Raw genomic sequence first — 22,245 nt, forward strand, 5'->3', positions numbered from 1 at the left:
TCAGCATAATGCCTTCCAGATTCATCCATGTTATGAAATGTTTCACGGATTTGTTGTTGTTTTTTTATCATTGCGTAGTGTTCCATTGTGCAAATATACCACAATTTATGAATTCATGGCACCTAGGTTGTTTCCATCTTTTTGCTATTGTGAACAGTGCTGCAGTGAACATGGGTGTGCATATATCTATTTGTGTGAACGGTCTTATTTCTGTAGGATATATTCCAAGGAGTGGGATTGCTGGATCATATGGTACTTCTATTTCTAGCTTTTTGAAGAAGCACCAAATCGATTTCCAAAGTGGCTATACCATTTTATATTCCCACCAGCAGGGTGTAAGTGTTCCAGTCTCTCCACAGCCTCTCCAACGTTTACTATTTTTTGTTTTTAGGATTAATAGTAGCCTTGTTGGGGTGAAATGGTAGTTTTGATTTGCATTTCTCTAATGGCTAATGATCATGAGCATTTCCCAGTGTATCTGTTGCCAGCCTGAATGTCTTCTTTGGTGAAGTGCCTGTTCATATCCTTTGCCCATTTTTTAATTGGGTTATTTGTCTTTTTGCTGTTGAGGTTTTGCAGTATCTTGTAGATTTTAGGGATTAGACCCTGATCAGATGTATTGTAGCTAGAAATTTTTTCCCTAGTCTGTAGGTTGTCTTTTTGCTCTTTTGGTGAAGTCTTTTGATGAATGTAAGTGTTTGATTTTTAGGAGCTCCCGGTTATCCTGTTTCTCTCTGGCATTTGTACATTGTTAGTAATGTTTTGTATTTTGTTTATGCCATGTATTAGGGCTCCTAGCATTACCCCTATTTTTTCTTCCATGATCTTTATCATGTTTGATTTTATATTTAGGTCTTTGACTGATTTTGAGTTAGTTTTTGTGCATGGTGTGAGGTGTGGGTCTTGTTTCATTTTTTACAGATGGATATCCCGTTATGCCAGCACCACTTGTTAAAGGGACTGTCTTTTTTTTTTTTTTTTAATAATTTTTATTGAGCTTTAAGTGAACGTTTACAAATCAAGTCAGTCTGTCACATATAAGCTTATATACACCTTACTCCATACTCCCACTTGCCCTCCCCCTAAAGAGTCAGCCCTTCCAGTCTCTCCTTTCGTGACAATTTTGCCAGTTTCTAACCCTCTCTACCCTCCTATCTCCCCTCCAGACAGGAGATGCCAACACAGTCTCAAGTGTCCACCTGATACAAGTAGCTCACGCTTCATCAGCATCTCTCTCCTACCCATTGTCCAGTCCCTTCCATGTCTGATGAGTTGTCTTCGGGAATGGTTCCTGTCCTGTGCCAACAGAAGGTTTGGGGACCATGACCGCCGGGATTCTTCTAGTCTCAGTCAGACCATTAAGTCTGGTCTTTTTATGAGAATTTGGGGTCTGCATCCCACTGTTCTCCTGCTCCCTCAGGGGTTCTCTGTTGCGCTCCCTGTCAGGGCAATCGTCGGTTGTGGCTGGGTACCATCTAGTTCTTCTGGTCTCAGGATGATGTAAGTCTCTGGTTCATGTGGCCCTTTCTGTCTCTTGGGCTCATAGTTATTGTGTGACCTCAGTGTTCTTCATTCTCCTTTGATCCAGGTGTGTCGAGACCAATTGATGCATCTTAGATGGCCACTTGTTAGCATTTAAGACCCCAGATGCCACATTTCAAAGTGGGATGCAGAATGTTTTCATAATAGAATTATTTTGCCAATTGACTTAGAAGTCCCCTTAAGCCGTAGTCCCCAAACCCCCGCCCTTGCTCTGCTGACCTTTGAAGCATTCAGTTTATCCCGGAAACTTCTTTGCTTTTGGTCCAGTCCAGTTGAGGTGACCTTCCATGTATTGAGTATTGTCCTTCCCTTCACCTAAAGTAGTTCTTATCTGCTAACTAATCAGTAAATAACCCTCTCCCACCCTCCCTCCCTCCCCTCCTTGTAACCACAAAAGTATGTGTTCTTCTCAGTTTATACTATTTCTCAAGATCTTATAATAGTGGTCTTATACAATATTTGTCCTTTTGCCTCTGACTAGTTTCGCTCAGCATAATGCCTTCCAGGTTCCTCCATGTTATGAAATGTTTCACAGATTTATCACTGTTCTTTAGATTTATCACTGTTCTTTATTGATGCATAGTATTCCATTGTATGAATATACCACAATTTATTTAACCATTCAGCCGTTGAGGGACACCTTGGTTGCTTCCAGCTTTTTGCTATTGTAAACAGAGCTGCAATAAACATGGGTGTGCATATATCTGTTTGTGTGAAGGCTCTTATTTCTCTAGGGTATATTCCGAGGAGTGGGATTTCTGGGTTGTATGGTAGCTCTATTTCTAACTTTTTAAGAAAACGCCAGATAGATTTCCAAAGTGGTTGTACCATTTTACATTCCCACCAGCAGTGTATAAGAGTTCCAATCCCTCCCCAGCCTCTCCAACATTTATTATTTTGTGTTTTTTGGATTAATGTCAGCCTTGTTGGAGTGAGATGGAATCTCATCGTAGTTTTAATTTGCATTTCTCTAATGGCTAATGATCGAGAGCATTTTCTCATGTGTCTGTTAGCTGCCTGAATATCTTCTTTAGTGAAGTGCGTGTTCATATCCTTTGCCCACTTCTTGATTGGGTTGTTTGTTTTTTTGTGGTTGAGTTTTAACAGAATCATACAGATTTTAGAGATCAGGCGCTGGTCGGAGATGTCATAGCTGAAAATTTTTTCCCAATCTGTAGGTGGTCTTTTTACTCTTTTGATGACGTCTTTAGATGAGCATAGGTGTTTGATTTTTAGGAACTCCCAGTTATCTGGTTTCTCTTCATCATTTTTAGTAATGTTTTGTATTCTGTTTATGCCTTGTATTAGGCTCCTAACGTTGTCCCTATTTTTTCTTCCATGATCTTTATCGTTTTAGTCTTTATGTTTAGGTCTTTGATCCACTTGGAGTTAGTTTTTGTGCATGGTGTGAGGTATGGGTCCTGTTTCATTTTTTTGCAAATGGATATCCAGTTATGCCAGCACCATTTGTTAAAAAGACTATCTTTTCCCCAATTAACTGACCCTGGGCCTTTGTCAAATATCAGCTGCTCATATGTGGATGGATTTATATTTGGATTCTCAATTCTGTTCCATTGGTCTATGTGCCTGTTGTACCAGTACCAGGCTGTTTTGACTACTGTGGCTGTATAATAGGTTCTAAAATCAGGTAGAGTGAGGCCTCCCACTTTCTTCTTCTTTTTCAGTAATGCTTTACTTATCCGAGGCTTCTTCCCCTTCCATATGAAGTTAGTGATTTGTTTCTCCATTACATTAAAAAATGTCATTGGAATTTGGATCGGAAGTGCATTGTATGTGTAGATGGCTTTTGGTAGAATAGACATTCTTACTATGTTAAGTCTTCCTATCCATGAGCAAGGTATGTTTTTCCACTTAAGTAGGTCCTTTTTAGTTTCTTGTAGTAGTACTTTGTTAAAGGGACTGTCTTTTCAAGAATTATTTTAGGTGAAGGGAAAGAACACACAATGCAGGACAGCCAGCACAACTGGACTAAACCAAAAGTAAAGAAGTTTCTTGAATACAACTGAACACTTTAAAGGCCAGAGTAGCAGGGACTGGGGTCTGGGGACCATGGTTTCAGGGGACATCTAGGTCAATTGGCATAACAAAATTTGTTAAGAAAACTTTCTGCATCCCACTTTGGTGAGGGGTGTCTGGGGTCTTAAACGCTAACAATTGGCCATCTAAGATGCATCAAATGGTCTCAACCCACCTGGAGCCAAGGAGAGTGAAGAATAGCTAAGACACAAGGTAAATATGAGTCCAAGGGACAGAGAGGTCCACATAATCCAGAGACTACACCAGCCTGAGACCAGAAGAACTAGATGGTGCTTGGCTACAACCAATGGCTGCCCTGACAGGGAACACAACAGAGAAACCCTGATGGAGCAGGAGAACAGTGGGATGCAGATCTCAAATTTCAGTAAAAAGTCCAGACTTAATGGTCTGACTGAGACTAGAGAGACCCTGGAGGTCATGGTCCCCGGACCTTCTGTTAGCTCAAAACTGGAACCACTCCTGAAGCCAACTCTTCAGATAGAGCTTGGACTGGACTATAAGACAGAAAATGATACTGGTGAAGAGTGAGCTCATTGGTTCAGGTAGACACATGAGACTATGTGGGCAGCTCCAGCCTGGAGGCAAGATGAGAAGACAGAGAGGGACAGGAGCTGGTTAAACGGACATGGTGAATACAGGGTAGAGAGGATGATTGCGCTGTCTCATTAGGGGGAGACCAGTTAGGAGTACATAGCAAGGTGTATGTAAGTTTTTGTTGGAGAGACTGAGTTGATTTGTAAACTTTCACTTAAAGGACAATAAGTTAAAAAAAAAAAAATAAGAGACTGTCTTTTCCCCATTTAGCAGACATTGGGCCTTTGTCAAATATCAGCTGCTCATATGTGGATGGATTTATATCTGGATTCTCAATTCTGTTCCTTTGGTTTATGTATCTGTTGTTTTACCATTACCAGGCTGTTTTGACTACTGTGGCAGTATAATAGGTTCTAAAATCAGGTAGTGTGAGGCCTCCCACTTTGTTCTTCTTTTTCAGTAATGCTTTACTTATCTGGGACTTCTTCCCTTTCCATATGAAGTTGGTGCTTTTTTACTCCATTAAAAAAAAAAATGTCTTTGGAATTTGGATCGAGATTGCTTTGTATCTGTAGATCACTTTGGGTAGAGGTGACATTTTTGCAATGCTGAGTCTTCCTATCCATGAGCAAGGTATGTTTTTCCACTTATGCAGGTCTCTTTTGTTTTCCTGCAGTAGTATCTTGTAGTTTTCTTTGTATAGTTCCTTCAACTCTTTGGCAAGATTTATTCTTAAGTATTTTATCTTTTTGGGGGCTATTTGTAAATGATGTTGATTTGATGATTTCCTCTTTGAAGTTCTCTCAGTTGGTATAGTGGAATTCAACTAATTTTTGTATGTTTATCTTGTATCCTGATCCTTAGCTGAAATCTTCTATTAGTTCTAGTAGTTTTCTTGTGGATTCTTTTGGGTTTCCTGTGTATAAGATCATATCTGTAAATAGAGACACTTTTACTTCTTCCTTACTAATTTGGATGCCCTTTGTTCTTTCTCTAGCCTAATTGCCCTGGCTAGGACCTCCAGCACAGTGTTGAATAAGAGTGGTGATAAAGGGCACCCTTGTGTGGTTCCTGTTCTCATGGGGAATGCTTTCAGACTCTCTCCATTTAGGATGATGTTGGCTCTTGGCTTTGTATAAATGCTCTTTATTGTGTTGAATTTCTCTTCTATTCCAATTTTGCTGAGAGTTCTTATCATACATGAGTGGGTGTTCGACTTTGTCAAATGCCTTTTCTGCATCAATTGATAAGATCAAGTGGTTTTTATGTTTTGTTTTATGTGATGGATTACATTGATTTTTAAAAATTAATTAATTTATTGTGCTTTAAGTGAAAGTTTACAAATCAAGTCAGTCTCTCATAGAAAAGTTATGCACACCTTGCTATGTACTCCTAGCTGCTCTCCCCCTAATGAGGCAGCACATTCCTCCTCTCCTCCCTGTATTCCCAATCCATTCAATCAGCTCCTGTCCCCCTCTTCCTTCTCATCTTGCTTCCAGACAGGAGTTGATCACATAGTCTCATCTACCTACTTGAGCCAAGAAGCTCACTCCTCACCAGTATCATTATCTATCCTATCGTCCAGTCCGATCTGTGTCTGAAGAGTTGCCTTTGGGAATGGCTCCAGTCTTGGACTCACAAAGGGCCCGGGAACCATGACCTCCAGGGTCCCTCTAGTCTCAGTCAGACCATTAAGCCTGCTCTTTTTACGAGAATTTGAGATCTGCATCCCACTGTTCTCCTGCTCCATTGGGGGTTCTCTTCTAATACTGAAGCCTCTCTGCATACTTGCTATGAATCCCACTTGGTCATGGTAAATTTTTTGGTATATTTTTAAATTCTATTGGCTAGAATTATTGAAGATTTTTGCATCTATGTTCATGAGGGATATTGCTCTGCAATTTTCTTTTTTTGTGGTGTCTTTACCTGGTTTTGGTAGCAGGGTTATGCTGGCTTCATAGAATGAGTTCAGGAGTATTCCATCCTTTTCTATGTCTGAAATACCTTTAGCAGTAGTGATGTTAACTCTTCTTTGAAAGTTTGTTAGAATTCTTTAGTGAAGATTTCAGGGCCAGGGCTTTTTTCTGTTGGGACTTTTAAAATTACCTCTTCAATCTCTTCTTTTGTTATAGATTTATTAAGTTGTTCTACTTCTGTTTGTATTAGTTTAGGTAGGTAATGGGTTTCTAGAAATTTCCCATTTCTTCTAGGGTTTCAAATTTGTTGGAGTACAATTTTTCATAGTATTCTGTTATGATTATTTTAATTTCATTTTGGTCTGTTGTGATAGCACCCATTTCATTTCTTATTTGGGTTATTTGCTTTCTCTCCTGTTTTTCTCTTGTCATTTTGGCCAATGGTTTATCCATTTTGTTGATCTTTTCAACGAACCAGCTTTTCGTCTTGTTAACTCTTTCAATTATTTTTCTATTCTCTATTTCATTTATTTCTGCTCTAATTTTTTATTATTTCCTTTCTTCTGGTGTCTGTGGGCTCTTTTGCTGTTCTCTTTCCATTTGTTCAAGTTGTAGAGTTAACGTTTTGATTTTTGCCCTTTTCTCTTTTTGGATGTGTGCATGTATTGCTATAAATTGACCTCTGAGCACTGCTTTTGCTGTGTCCCAAAGGTTGTGGTAGGATGTGTTTTCATTCTGATTTGATTCTCTGAATTTTTTTATTCCATCCTTAATTTCTTCTATAACCCAGTAGTTTTTGAGTACGGTGTTGTTCAGCTTCCATATATTTGATTTTTTTCCTTGCTTTTTCTTTTAGTGATTTCTACTTTTATGGCTTTATAGTCAGAAAAGATGCTTTGTAATATTTCATTGTTTTGGATTCTGTTAAGGCTTGCTTTGTGGCCTAATATGTGGCCTAGTCTAGAGAATGTTTCATGTGCACTGGAAAAGAAAGTATACTTGGCTGCTGCTAGGTGGAGTATTCTGTGTATGTCTATGAGATCAAGTCGGTTGATTATGGCATTTAGATCTTTGTCTTTATTGAGCTTTTTTCTGAATGTTCCGTCTTTCATCAAAAGTGGTGTGTTGAAGTCTCCTACTATTATTGTGGAGCTGTCTATTTCTCTTTTCGATGCTGTTTGAGTGTATTTTATGTATTTTGGAGCCCTGACGTTGGGTGCGTAAATATTTATCATGATTATGTCCTCCTGGTGTATTGACAGTTTAATTATTATATAGTGTCCTTCCTTATCCTTTCGGGTGGATTTTGCTTCAAAGTCTATGTGTTAGTCATCTAGTGCTGCTATAACAGAAATAACACAAGTGGATGGCTTTTACAAGAGAAGTTTGTTTTCTCACAGTAAAGTAGGCTAAAAGTCCAAATTCAGAGTGTCAGCTCCAGGAAAAGGTTTTCTCTCTCTGTTGGCCTTCTCATCAACCTTTCCCCAGACTAGGAGCTTCTCTGTGCAGGGACCCAAGTCCAAAGGATGAGCACTGCTCTTGGCACTGCTTTCCTGGTGGTATGAGGCCCCCCTGCCTCTCTGCTTGCTTCTATCTTTTATATCTCAAGAGATTGCGTCAATCCAGTAGGTTGAGTCCTGCCTCACTAACACAACTGCTGCCCATCCTCCCTCATTAACATCATAGAGGCAGGTTTTAGAACATACAGGAAAATCACACAATACCTGGAATCATGGCCCAGCCCAACTGAAACACACATTCTTGGGCGGGGGTGGGGGCATAATTCAATCCATGACATTCTACCTTTTGGTCCCCCCAAAATCACATCCTTGCAACATGCAAAGCATATTCACCCCATCATATCACAGCAAAAGTCTTAACTCCAAGCCCAAAATCCAAAAATTCTTCATCTGTGAAATCTAGAATACAAGTTATCTGCTTCCAAGGGTACAATGGCAGAACAGGCACAAGGTAGACATTTCCATTTCAAATGGGAGAAACTGGAGGAAAAGGCATAACAGGCACCAAGTAAGTCAGCCGAACAGATTACATTAGGTCTCAAAGCTTTGAAAATAATCGCCTGTTCTCTGAGACAGTTTCCACAATGGCCCTGCCGCCCAGACTCTACGTATTGGCCACACTTTCTGGTTTTTGAGTGGAGGCCCCTTGTTCCTGGTCTTCAACTCCACCTTCCAGGCCCACTGGGACAGCAACTCTGTTCCCTCAGCTTTAGGCATAACATTCTCCTAGTCCATCTGAGTGGCGACTTCACCCTTAGAAACACCAGAGGCCATGGCCTGAGGTCATGGCCATACCTTTTGAGACTGAGGCAGTTCAGGTTCTTGTGTTGTGTTTTCAGCTTCTGCTTCCTGGTTCCTTGGCCTCTTGGCTCCTTGGGCTTCAGGCCTGCATCTGCCTTGCTGGGTCAAGTGTTCCAAATCTTTGTAGCTCCACTGATAAGTGCCTGGAGGCACCCCAGTCAGCCAGGAAGCCTGCTGTGCACAGGCACCCAGCTTTCTTGCTCTGTGGGTCCGCAAGCCTAGCTCCACTGATAAGTGCCCGGAAGCACCCAACTCCGCCTGGAAGCCTCCTGCACATAGGTACTCAGTTATTTTGCTCCTTGGGTCAGCTCCAGGGCTGTCTGGCGGTAGTCTCCTTGTTCTCCTGCTGCTGGTTCTCTGCAGCTGCAGGTTCTCTATTGCTGCCAGTTCTCTGCTGCTGCTGGCCCTCTGTCACCGCTGCTCCTCTATCCATTCACAGTTTAGAAACCGCTTCCACATGTTAGGTGTCTGTTAGTGCAGAACTCCACTGTCTCAGTACCAAATTCTGTGTTTTGTCATCTAGTGCTGCTATAACAGAAGTACCGCAAGTGGATGGTTGTAACAAAGAGTTTGTTTTCTCATAGTAAAAAAAAAAAAAAAAAAAGTAAAGTAGGCTAAAATCCAAATTCAGGGTGTCAGCTCCAAGGAAAGGTTTTCTCTCTCTGTCGGCCTTCTCATCAATCTTCCCCCAGACGAGGAGCTTCTCTGTGCAGGGACCCAAGTCCAAAGGATGAGCACTGCTCTTGGCACTGCTTTCCTGGTGGTATGAGGCCCCCCGTCTCTCTGCTTGCTTCTATTTTTTATATCTCAAGAGATTGCCTCAACCCAGTAGGTTGAGTCCTGCCACACTAACACAACTGCTGCCCATCCTCCCTCATTAACATCATAGAGGCAGGGTTTGGAACATACAGGAAAATCACACAATACCTGGAATCATGGCCCAGCCCAACTGATACACGTTCTTGGGGGGACATAATTCAATCGATGACAGTCTATTTTGTTGGAGATTAATACCGCCACTCCTTTTTTGATTGTTATTTGCTTGATAAATATTTTCCCATGCTTTGAGTTTTAGTTTGTTTGTGTCTTTGAGTCTAAGGTGTATTTCTTGTAGGTAGTGTATATCTGGACTGTGTTTTTTTAATCCATTCTGCCACTCTTTGTCTCTTTATTGGTGCATTTAGTCCATTCACATTCAGTATAATTACTGATAGGTTTATGGGTTTAGTGCTGTTATTTTGATGTCTTTTTTTTTGTTTGTTGTTGACAGTTTGTTCCACTTAATTTTCTGTGCTGAGTTGTGTTTCTTTTTGTGTTTTCATTGTTGTTGATTTTATATTTGCTGAGTCTATGTTTTTCTGTTTTTTTTATTTTGATGTGTAGGATCGTTAGTTTCCTTTGTGGTTACCTTAATATTTACCTCTATTTTTCTAAGTTTAAACCAATCTTTTATTTCTTGATATTGCCTTGACTTCCTCTCCATATGAAAGTTCTATGACTCCATTATTTAGTCCTCTTTTTTGCTTTAGTGTTGTCATCTTTTACATATTGACATCCCTTTTTTTTCTATTTTCAGTGTTTTATCTGTGATTTATTTTTGTGACTTCCCTATCTGGATTGATATCTGGTTGTTCTGCCCTGTGTTCTAGTCTTGGGTTGTAATCTGATGTTATTGATTTTCTAACAGAGGGCTCCCTTTAGTATTTCTTATAATTTTGGTTTGGTTTTTACAAATTCTCTTAAATCCGTTTTGTCTGGAAATGCCCTAATTTTGCCCTGATATTTGAGAGACAGTTTTGCTGGTTATATAATTCTTGGTTGGCAATTTCCTTCCTTCAAGGCTTTACATATGTCATGTCTTTGCCTTCTTGCCTGCATGGTTTCAGCTGAGTAGTCCAAGCTTAGCCTTATTGATTTTTTTTGTAGATGACTTTTTGTTCATCCTTAGCCGCTCTTAACACTCTTTCTTTATCTTTGGTATTGGCAAGTTTGATTATGTCTTAGTGACTTTCTTTTGGGGTAGATTTCTTTGTGGGGTTCGATGGGCTTCTTGGATAGATATCTTCTTGTCTTTCATGGTATCAGGGAAGTTTTCTGGCAAGGAATCTTCAGCAATTCTCTCTGTATTTTCTATTATCCCCCTCTGTTCTGGTACTGCAATCACTTGTAAGATAGAGTCCCACATAATTTTTAGGGTTTCTTCATTTAAAAAAATTCTTTATCTGATTTTTCCTCAAATACATTGGTGTCAAGTGCTTTATCTTCAATCTCACTAATTCTGACTTCCACTGCCTCAATTCTGTTCCTATGGCTTTCTATTGAGTTGTCTAATTCTGAAATCTTGCTAATTTTTTTGATTTCTGTTGGATGTCTTTCTAAGGATTCTTGCAGCCTGTTAAATTTGTCCTTATGCTCTTGTATAACCTTCTTAATTTTCTCTATTGCTTTGTCTGTGTGTTCCTTGGCTTGGTCTGCATTTTGCCTGATCTCCTTCCTGATCTGTTGAAGAGCTTTGTATATCAATCTTGAATTCTACCTCTGGTAATTCCAAGACTTTCTCTTCCTCTGGGAGGTTTGTTAACTCTTTGTTTTGGTTTCTTGCTGAAGCCGTCTTGGTCTGCCTCTTTATATGATTTGACATTCATTGTTGTCTCTGAGCCATCAGTAAGTTATTATATTTATTTTAAGTTTGCTTACTGTGTCCTAGCTTCTTGTTTTGTTTTGATATACCCAAATAGACTGGTCATGTGAGCTACTTTGATTATTGGTGTATTTGAAGCTCTCACATCTTGTCACCAGGTAGTTAGAGCTGTTATTTGGTATGTGAGCCCAGGAGTCCTTTTATTTTTCTTGGGTGGGTTCTGCTCAGGTGTTCAGGTCATTGGTCCCCTGGTGTGTGATGCAGGCTCTCACCTACAGTCCTATATGGGCAGGGCTACGTAGGGGTGATTGGAGTATGCACAGGTAACTGGCTGCAGTAGGGCATTATGGGCTGAGCAAGGTTGGAGGCTGACGGCTGCCCCTAACTGCCTGGGTGGAAGGTGTGTCCCTCTTCCTTAGATTGCATAGGTGGGTGGGTTTTGCAGCCGGACTTTGGGCACCCAATGCTGTTGGTTGTAAGTACTGGGAGGCATCGCTTATACTTGGACCCCTGTCTTGGGTGGCTAGGTGGAGTATGTGGAGCCACCAGTCCTCAGGTCCCCGATGTGGGTAGGTGAGGACCCTTCTTAATGGGCAGGGCAGTATCAAATGTCATGAATCTGCCACTCCCTGTTAGCTGTCCCAGTTGAAAATAGGCTTCAGGTATACACCCTGTAGTACTATGCTAATGAGGGCCTATGCTGTTGAAATGGGCCCACACTGGTCTAGGTAGGGGTGAAAGACATTCAAAGTCCATGGACCCCTTCTGCCTGTGCCTAGGCAAAGGAGCTCTGCCTGCCCTGAGTTCCTAGCTCGAGGGGAGCTGGCAGATTATTTTTTCCTGTTTGTTAATTTGTTCTCTCTCCAAAGCCAGGAGAATGGCTCGGAGTGTGTGATGGGTTCCTCTTCTGGCTCAGGGTGTACGGTAATCTCTGAACCCAGACTGTGACCGATGCAGAGCCAAGAGGGTTGGGTAAATGGGAGAGAGGTACTTCCCAGAGGGAGGAAGGGTTTGTTTGATCCCACGCAGTAGGTTAAATGCCCACACTTAGCTTTTGAAGATTTCATGCCTCTTCTCCCTGATTCCAGAGGCTTGAGCAGACTCCTTGCCACTCAGTTTCTCCTGGTTTAAAAAACACGTCCTGTGCACTAATGCTTGCCTCAGCCCACGTGCACCAGCCAATCCAGCCTGCAGGGTGCTGGCCAGGTCAGGCCCGGCAAGTCTTTGCTGTTTCTGAACTGTCTCTCCCTCCCTCTGCTGCTCAGTCCAACTCCTCAGCTTTGTCTTTCATGTTCAGGGCTCCTAGATTGTCATATATAATCCAGTCGCTTGTTTCTTTGGGTCTTTGTTTAAGAGGAACCACAGAAAGCGTCTGACTACTGTGCTGTCTTGGCCCCGCCTCCATAGCTGTCTTTTTAAGAGGAGTAGATTATAGAGTTGATTGTGAGGATGGCTCAGGGCCAGGCAGTATTTTCGTTCTGTTTTACGTAGGGCTGCTGTGAGCCGGAACTGACTCGGAAGCATCTAGCAACAACAACAACAACAACAACAACAAATTATAGAGTAAAATCTGTACAAGAAACTGATGTATTCTGGGTTTTGGGGCTCAGTGGTCATCAGGCCTAGCTTATCATTTGATCCTCCTGGGTTAAAAACAATTACAGGAATTTAAAAACAAAATCCATTTTGGTGTGTGGTATGTTTTGAGCTAGATAAGATAGTTTCCCTTAGAAAGGAAGTGAAGACTTGCAGTTCATTCAAAACAAGTAGTGGTGGTGATGGTTGTACAACATAATGAGTATAATTAATGTTACTGAATTGTGCATGTAAAAAAGTGTTGAAATAAAAAAAACGTTTTGTTGTATGTACACTTACCCACCACACAAAAAAAAAAATTAACTTGACTGTGATTTCAGGAAAATTGAGGCTTCACACAACAATATGAGCTCACAAGCTCCAGTCCTTCATTTAATTCCATGTCTCCCAGGACAGAGAGGCTTTTTTATCCAACTCCCCAAGCCAACCATTGTAGTTTTTAATGAAAAGATAATGAAGTAACATAGAGCAAGCTCATCTTCCAAAATTATTTTTATTGGATTGGAAGAGTAGATCACTTAATGTTTCTATTATCTTTATTTATTTTTATAAGTTGCATTCCATTCCTAAGGCATTCTCTGGGCCTGTCAGCAACTTTGAGTGAAGCAGAATAATCCTGCTCTGTTCAAAATCTTAGTCTTATCAAATATCTTGATGAGGGCTTGCAAGTGTCTGCTATTAAGAGGGTTTTATTGTAATGGTTTTCCTCTTCATCAGATTTGGCCTACACTACTGTCATGTGGAATTTTAAGACCTTAGGAATAATCTATCTAGTCCAACCATCTCATTGTACTGATGTGGAAACAGCCAGAGAGTATGCCCACGATCATAGTAGCCTGTCTGGGCTCTCCCCAGTCTCGCACAGGACCTTTCTGCATTGATTTATGGATGTGATACAGGGGTCTTGGAACCCAGTGAAGCTAATTTCAATCGTTTCTGATAGGGAATCAGGGTGTTCAGAAACTATTCATTGCATTGCCACATCAACTGACCTTGCCTTCTAGTAGAGTGGTGATGGACTCACAAATACGTGGCCATGTGTAGTGGTTTGTGCTCAGGTTCTGGAGCCAGATTGCATGGATCAAATCCTGGCATACAGGTTATATGACTTTGGTCAATTCACTGGCCCTCTGTGTGCCTCAGTTTCCTCATATATGAAATGGGGACCTTCCTTATTGGTTTGTTGTGAGGACTGAATGATTTCATACCTGCAAAATGATTAGAACAAGGGGTCAGGTGCATTGTACGTGTTACACGAGCGTTTGCCATTTCGATTAGGGTTTTTGTTTTGTACACTACGGGTCTTGATCAGTTAATGAGTTAAGAAATCAGTGTTCTGAGTCAGGAATAGGACTTAAAAAAAATTAAATGCTATGTGATACAGCAAAAGAGAACATATTGTAACTAAAAAACCAAAACCCACCATCGTTGAGTCAATTCTGACTCCTAGTGACCCTATAGGACAGAGTACAACTGCCCTATACAGTTTCCGAGGCTGTAATCTTTATGGAAGCAGACCGCCACATCTTTCTCCTGCATATTACGCCTACTACTCACTTATGACTATCTCATTATCTGACATTTTGCATTTACAACAATAGTAAAAAACTACTATCTGACTATTTTGTGCATTAAGAATGTACGTCTGGCAATAACAAACATCAGGGTGCAAGGTAAAAGTAATGCTGGCTGTGATGATTAAGGTTGTGTGTCAGCTTGGCTGGGCCATGATACTCAGTGATTTGGCAGTTATGTTATGATGTAATCTGGCAGTTATGTAATGATGTAGTCATCCTGCATTTTGTGATCTGATGTGATCATCCTCCATTTTTGCATAATGCTGATTTTCGCATAGTGACCTGGCCTTTGGAACCTGACCATGTTGATAAATGAGGAGTGGGTGTAGTGTCTTGTAGCTCTTCAGGGTACTGTTTCGTGTTCCTTTGGTTTCTTTTTTTGGTGTTCCTTTAGCTTAAAATATGTGTGTGTGTGTGTGTTTGTATCACAATGTGTGAAATATATTTCTCACGGTGGATCATGGTTAAAGTGTTTGGAAGCCACTGCTTCAGGGACTGAGATGAGCGTGTTGCTTATTCTAAGCAATGGCATGGGGATGAGCAAGGCCTGAGTTAGATGTGAATGTGCAAAATGAGCTCTGGCTAAAACTTCTGTATGCATCCTTTGCAGAGGGAGACCAAAGGGCAGTTTCTCATTGACCACATCTGCAACTACTACAGCCTGCTGGAGAAGGACTACTTTGGCATTCGCTATGTAGACCCAGAGAAGCAGCGGGTAAGGTTCCACCTCTGTCTATCCTGTTTTTAGGTAGTGACCCAGGCTGTGGGCACCACAGGGATTGCTCTCAGAGCCCTCGCAGCACACTCTTGTTCTCATTGATTATTGGCCTCATTTTCTCCACATGAAACCAACTGTCTTGTGGGTCTGTGAGTGAAAGTGGCGCTGGCTCTACTGGACTGGGTGGGACAGGATAAGGAAGCACTTACCTTAGGCCTTTTTCAGAAAGCTGCTTTCAGCTGATTGGAAGTGAGAAGTTTCCTATACTCTTTGAACCTAGAGTTAATAGTGACTGCAGTATTAATAGTGACTACATAAAATATTAAATATTCATACTAATAGTGACTACATAAAATCTCATTATAGAGAAAACTATACCCTCTCAATATAAAAAGCTATTAAGGTCACCAAGAGTTGGCATCAACTCAACGGGAGAATGAGGAGTGATTGCTTTATGGGTACAGGTTTTCTTCTGGAGTGATGAAAATGTTTGGAGCTTGATATAAGTGGTGGTTGCTTAGCATTGTGAATGTAATAAATGCCACTGAATGTACACTTCATCACGGTTAATTTTATGTTATGGCATTTCAACTCAGTTAAAAACAAAGCTATTGGTAGGTGAAGGGTTGTCACTTCTGAAGCTGTTCCTTCGGTGTCACTACATTTGGCAGCCCCCATTGTATTCCTGCTCCTGGACACACCTGCCCTCTCTGGTACCTGTTGGATGTAAGGGTGAATGGGAATCTTGTCCTTTGGGCTGGTGTAGCAGCCCAGTGTGTTCCAGCATATGCTGGACTCACAGTGATGTTTGTCCATCACATCCCTCAGAATCTTCATCCCAGCTTCTGCTACTGAGGTTTCCCATTCCTGCAACCCTACTGTGGGTCCCAGCTGTGGGCTAGGGTGCCCTGTACTTGTTTGCACAAGAAGGCCAGTATGAGAAGGGGTGTCTGAGGATGGGGGCCATCTTTTCCCTGCCTTCTTTAATTTGCTGTTATCCTCCCAGTGTCCCTGGTCATCTTCCTATACCCTCTCCCCTCCCCACACTCCCATCTGGCTCCTCATTTAGTATTTATTGACCCGAAACTATGAGGAGAGGCTGACAGAAGGGATTTTTATAAAGAAAGAGAATGTTTAAGGAATAAGTTGGATTTTCTTCTGAAACACTGAGAATCTTACTTAGCTCTTGGAGTCCTATGGGACCCAAGCTCCTACGAAGGTATAAAATAAAATGGTTTAGGGGAGGGAGTTTTTGGATGCCTATTTTTTTTTTATGGCACTTGCAGAGGCTGCCTGGGTAGCGCAAATGGCTACTTGCTACTAAATGAAAGGCTGGCAGTTTGAGTCCACCCAGAGGTGCCTTGGAAGAAAGGCCTGGTCGTATACTTCTGAAAGGTCACAGCCACTGAAAACCCTATGGATCACAGTTCTACTCTGACTCACATGGGGTCACCGTGAATTGAAATTGATTTGACAGTGGTTTGGTGAAGCACTTGCAGAAGCCCTTTCAACACTGACCTGAGTAAGAGGAAGGCAGCAGGAGTGGTGAGGACATAGGGCTAACATGATGACAGGGATTTGTGTGGCATTTAATCCACACACACAACAGTGGCTTCCAGACCTGGCCCTGCACAAAAATCACCTCAAGTGCTTGTTACAGATCCTTAATGTGGACCCTGTTCTACACCTCCTGAATCAGAGTTCCTGGGTTAGGGCCCAGCAACATGTATTTTAACACATTTTTACTCTAATTTTGATGCAGCCATTTCTTTGGTCTTATGATCAGTGTTGGGGACCATGACATAGAGACATTAATGGATATAACTTCCTAAAACCTATGAAACAGGTTCAAGGAAGTTGCTACCAAGGTCCCACAAGTAGTAAGTGATGGAGTGAGAAGCTGAGCTCAGGATGAGGGTTCAGAGTCACTATGGACTAAATAGACTGTGTGGACAAGGTTAGTCATCTGAGCACCACTGAAGATAAGTCATTTCTATGCAAAATTTCATTCCAAATTCCAAACAACCAGCCTTCAGAAAGTATACTAGCTACTATTACTTGAACATCTACCACGTGCCAGGAATTTTACTCATATTATTTCTAGTCCTCACAAAAAGCTGCAGGAAGGGGAAAACTGAGCCACAGAGAGGGTCCGTGATTGCCTGTGGCCACATGGTTAGTAACTGTTGGAGATGGGATTTGAACCCACATTCTTTTCATCTTATCTCCCAAATGAAAACCTGAAACATAGCCTAGACCAGGGGTCTGTAAATTTTTTTTTCTGTATAAGGTCAGGAAGTAAATATTTTCAGCTTTGTGGGTTACACAGTTTCTATCTTCATTACTCAACTCCACTGTTCTAGCAGAAAGTGATTGTCATGAATTGAATTGTGTCCGCCAAAATATGTGTCAGCTTGGCTAGGCCATGATTCCCACTATTGTGTGGTTGTCCTCCATTTTGTGATCTGATTATCCTCCATTTTGTGATGTGTTGTAAATCCTAGCCTCTATGCCTGTGGTTATGGTCCCATTTGGGAGTGAGCTATCGGTTATGTTAATGAGGCAGGATTAAAAATGAGGCAGGATTAGGTCATGTTAATGGGGATTATGATGAGATATAACATCCTGACTCAGGTCACAGGACTGATCTAATGTAAGGGAAGTTTCTCGGAGGTGTACTCTGTATCACTTTTTATCTTACAAGATATAAAAAGAGAGAGAAGCGAACAGAAAGGGAAGGATATACTACTACCAAAAAAGAAGAGCTGGGAGTGGAGCACACCCTTTGGACCCGGGGTGTCTGTGCTAAGAACTTCCTAGACCCAGGGGACGATTGATGCCAAGATGCATGGAGATTTCCAAGGAAAGCTGGGCCCACAGATGTTGAAAGGAGACAAGGACCTTCCCCCGGAGCTGACAGAGAAAACCTTCACCTAGAGCTAGCACCTTTAATTCAGACTTCAAGCCTCCTAAACCATCAGAGAATAAACTTCTGTTTGTCAAAGCCATCCACTTGTGGTATTTCTGTTATAGCAGCACTGGATAATTAAGACAGTGACCACAGCCAATACATAAATTAGTCGATGTGCTGTGTTCCAATAAAACTTTATCAACAAAAGAATAGGCAGCGGGCCAGAATTGCTTTATGGACTGTAGTTTGCTGACCCCTGGCTGGATAATAGCTGGAAACTGCTTAAATGCAAAAGTCTTTTTCATTACCCTTGATCCTGTGATTGGAGATAAAGGATAAAATTTTAAGAGAAGTCTCTAGGGTGGGAATAGAGGTATGATTATGAACTTATTTTTTTAAATATACATTCGGATAGATATGGAAATATAGATATGTGTGTATGGCACTGGGTTTTTGGGTGGATGTATGCATAGGTTAGTGCAAATACACATATATTTTCAAGTTCTGCCCACTAAGAGGGCCTAGAAGTAATAACATCCCATTAGCAACAAGTAACTCAATGCCGAGGACTTGGTTTCTAAATACTATTCTCCAGTAAACAGAATAAGGGACCCTTGCATAAGTGATCATTTCTAGGGCTGGGGTAGGGAAATTACTAGGTGAGCCTGGAGTATCTTGAGGTGCCAGAAAGTAAGGAAATTGCAAAAAACGAACAGATGGGGGCACTAGAAAAGATACAGAGCGAACCTGAAAAAGCTGCCAATGTCCAAAACTGGAACAATTTGAGCAACAAAAATAGGTAACAATTGTTGTTAGTTGCCATTGTGTCATCTCTGACTCATGGTGACCCCATGTATAACAAATGTAACATCTTTTCCTGTGACATCTTCATGATCATTGATGATTGAGTCCATTGTTGCTACCACTGTGTTTCGAATGCCTTCTAACCTAAGAGGCTCATCTTCTAGCACTGTATCAGACAATATTCTGCTGTGATCCTTGAAGTTTTCATTGGCTACTTTTCAGAAGTAGGTCACCAGGCCTTTTTTCCTAGTCTGTCTTAGTATGGAAGCTCTGCTGAAACCTGTCCACCATGGGCGACCCTGCCGATACTTATATACTGGTGGCATAGCTTCCAGCATCATAGCAACATACAAGGCATCACAGTGCAACAAATTGATAGATGGATGATGGAAATAACAATAGTATTGGATTACGGCCCATTGACTAAAATAAAAATCCCCAATCCATGAGTCTATACTGATATAAATATTTGGATAAATAAATAAGAGAGGGATAAGGGACAGCTCTTCTTTACAGAAGAATTTCGGTTCATAAATGTAGAGGGAAATGAGGGAAATAGAAAACCACCATTAGGCTGCAGGTAAGATCCATTGAATGAATGCTAAAATTGGTAGGCAAAAGTTTGAGGAGAAACAAGATATTGGCATAGTTTCAAAGTAACCCCCCCAAGATATATATATATATGTGTGTATATTTAATTACAAAGGGAAAATTAATAACTCTTTAATACCACTTTAACCAAGTGATTAGGGTCAATATCACCAGTAAAAAGACACTGGCATCATGAGCCCTGATATGACAAGCTGAGAAGGGCGTATCACCTCTGAGATATACTTGCCAAAACATACACAACTTTAGTCACATATTGAGAAAATATCAGATGAATCTCAAGAGTGGACATTCTCCAAAGTGGTGGTATTGTTGTTAGTTGCCGTCGAGTAGGTTCCGACTCGTAGCCACCCTGTGTACAACAGAACGAAACACTGCCCAGTCCTGCACCATACTCAGAATTGTTGCTGTGTTTCAGCCCATTGTTGCAGCCACTGTGTCAGTCCATCTCATTGAGGGCCTTCCTCTTTTTCGCTGACCCTCTACTTTACCAAACATGATGTTCTTCTCTAAGGACTGGTCCCTCCTGATAACGTGTCCAAAGTACGTGAGAGGAAGTCTCGCCATCCTTGCTTTTAAGGAACATTCTGGCTGTACTTCTTCCAAGACAGGTTTGTTTGTTCTTGTAGCAGTCCATGGTATATTCAATATTCTTCACCAATGCTATAAGTCAAAGGCATCAATTCTTCTCCAAAATAACTTACCAATATTCTTCAAAAGCCTCCGTGAAAAGCAACGAAAGACTGAAGAACCCTATCGCACTGGTGAGAGCATTGACTAAATGCAATGTGGGATCCTGAATTGACCTGGAACAGATAAAAAGATGTTAGTGAGAAAGCTAGTGAACTCTATATAAAGTCTGTAGTTTAGTTAACGGTATCGTACTAATATTAGTTTCTTAGTTTTGACAATTGTACTGTGGGTCATACAAGATATTCATATTAAGAAAAGCTACGTGAAGGATATACTATGATATTTTTGCAAATTTTCTAGAGGTCTAAAATTAATTTTTTTAATTATAAAAAATGGAAGCCTTCATATTGATATATTTCCCTGTTCTTTACATTTGACTTGGTTTAGCATAATTTTTAATGTCTACACTTGGGCAGTAGTTTATAGGAAAAAAATGGGGTCTACCCCAAAATAAAACTATCTTATCTGATTCAATCACTAAACTGCTTAGAGGCGTGTCTGCGTATTTGTATTTTTTCTCTGTCTCGTCAAAATATTACAGCCTTTTAATTCTGAGGATACAGTATGAGTGTAGCCTCTACGTAAGCTGCGCAGTAATCACTGCACAAAACTGCATGGACTTTGGACTCCACGAGATGTGAATTAAAAATCCCATCTCTGTAAATTTGGCGACAAGTAATGATGATGGTTATGCAACACAACTGATATAATTGGTGCCACTGAATTATATGTGTGAAAGATGTTGTGTTATCTGTATTTTTATAATATTAAAAAAAAATTCCATCTCCACTGGTTGGTAAGCTGTGCGGTCTTGGCTGAAAACCCTGGTAGTGTAGTGGTTAAGAGCTATGGCTGCTAACCAAAAGGATGGCAGTTCGAACCCACCAGGTGCTCCTTGGACACTCTGTGGGGCAGTTCTACTCTGTCCTATAGGGTTGCTATGAGTTGGAATGGACTTGACCGCAACAGGCTTGGTTTTTTTTTGGTGGTCTTGGCCAAGTTACTGAACCTTTCTGAGTCTCTTTCCTGACTGACAAAATATTCATATAGTATTCTTAATTGTAATTTCATCATGATTTAATTCATTATAATTATAACATTGTATTGTTATATAATATTATATATAGAACTTCTGGTAGTACAGTTGCTAAGCACTCAGCTGCTGAGAGGTCGGCGATTTGAACCCACCAGATGCTCCCTGGGAGAAAATGATGGCAGTTTGCTTCCCTAAAGATTTATAGCCTTTGAAAACCCTGTGGGGCAGTTCAACTATACAATACTATATAATAGATAATATGAAATAATTATTATAACTAGATGTTACTATAATTATTATGCATTGGCTAGGTCTAGGTAAGGCAGTTGCATGAGAAAATATAGTCGTGATTAGCACCTCTAAAACCTAGAAATTTCATAACAACTTTCAAAGACATGGTAGCCATTATTGTGATCTTCGGGGAGAAAAGGCAGAAAGTGAGCCGTAGATGGTTTGAAAAATGTACTCAAAGGCATGAAGACATGCTGGTATGGGAGTTTTAAGCAGAGTTTCATTGACTAGCATTGTTTTTTTTTTTTTTTTTTAACTAGCTCTTGTACTTTTCCTCAATGGAAAATAAAGTTGATGAATTATTTGGATATAGAGCAAATCAAGTTATTTGGAGAAGCTCAAGTGGAACTCACCTCTGCTGTGGGGGCTGGTGGTTTGCCTCCAACTTGTCACAACTTGATTTACGGTAAACCATTGTGCAATATTAAATATTTAGCACTATTACATTTGAAACACCATATGTCTGACAAGATGTCTCATGCCCATATGCTCGGAAAGTGGTGAGGATTGAGTCAGTAAATGATGACTATCTTTTGCTATTTTGATGGCAAGGGCCTAGAATTTCCATTATTATTATTATTTAAATTTTAGTGAGATGAGAGTCACGTAACACAAAATTAACCAATTTAAAGTGAACAATTCAGTGGCATTTAGTACTCTCACACCGCTACCCAGTTCCAAAACATTTTCATCAACTCAAAAGGAAACTCGTGCGCATTAAGCCTATTTCTGTTAAACCTATTTCTCTCTCCCTCCAGCCCCTGGAAACCACCAGTTTGCTTTCTATCTTCATGGATTTGCCTATTAGGGACATTTCATATAAATGGGATCATACAGTATGTCACCTTTTGTGTCTGGGCTCCTTCACTTGGTATAATGTTGGTATAGTGTTCATCTGAACGATAGCATGAATGAGTTCTTCATTTCTCTTTATGGCTGAGTAATATCCCATTGTTTGTATATACTACAATTTGTTTACCTATTCATTCATTGGTGGA

General features: G+C 40.7%; 1 protein-coding gene across 1 annotated transcript in view; it reads left to right on the top strand.

Moving 5' to 3' along the window:
* Positions 1 to 22,245, top strand: part of FRMD3 (FERM domain containing 3) — a 364,989-nt gene that overhangs the window by 178,219 nt on the left and 164,525 nt on the right. The window contains exon 2 of the mRNA XM_003407817.3: positions 14,796 to 14,900. Coding sequence (XP_003407865.1) covers positions 14,796 to 14,900 — 105 coding nt within the window. The remainder of the gene's footprint in view (positions 1 to 14,795; positions 14,901 to 22,245) is intronic.

Source organism: Loxodonta africana, chromosome 9 (assembly GCF_030014295.1).
Source record: "Loxodonta africana isolate mLoxAfr1 chromosome 9, mLoxAfr1.hap2, whole genome shotgun sequence".
Lineage (NCBI taxonomy): Eukaryota > Metazoa > Chordata > Mammalia > Proboscidea > Elephantidae > Loxodonta > Loxodonta africana.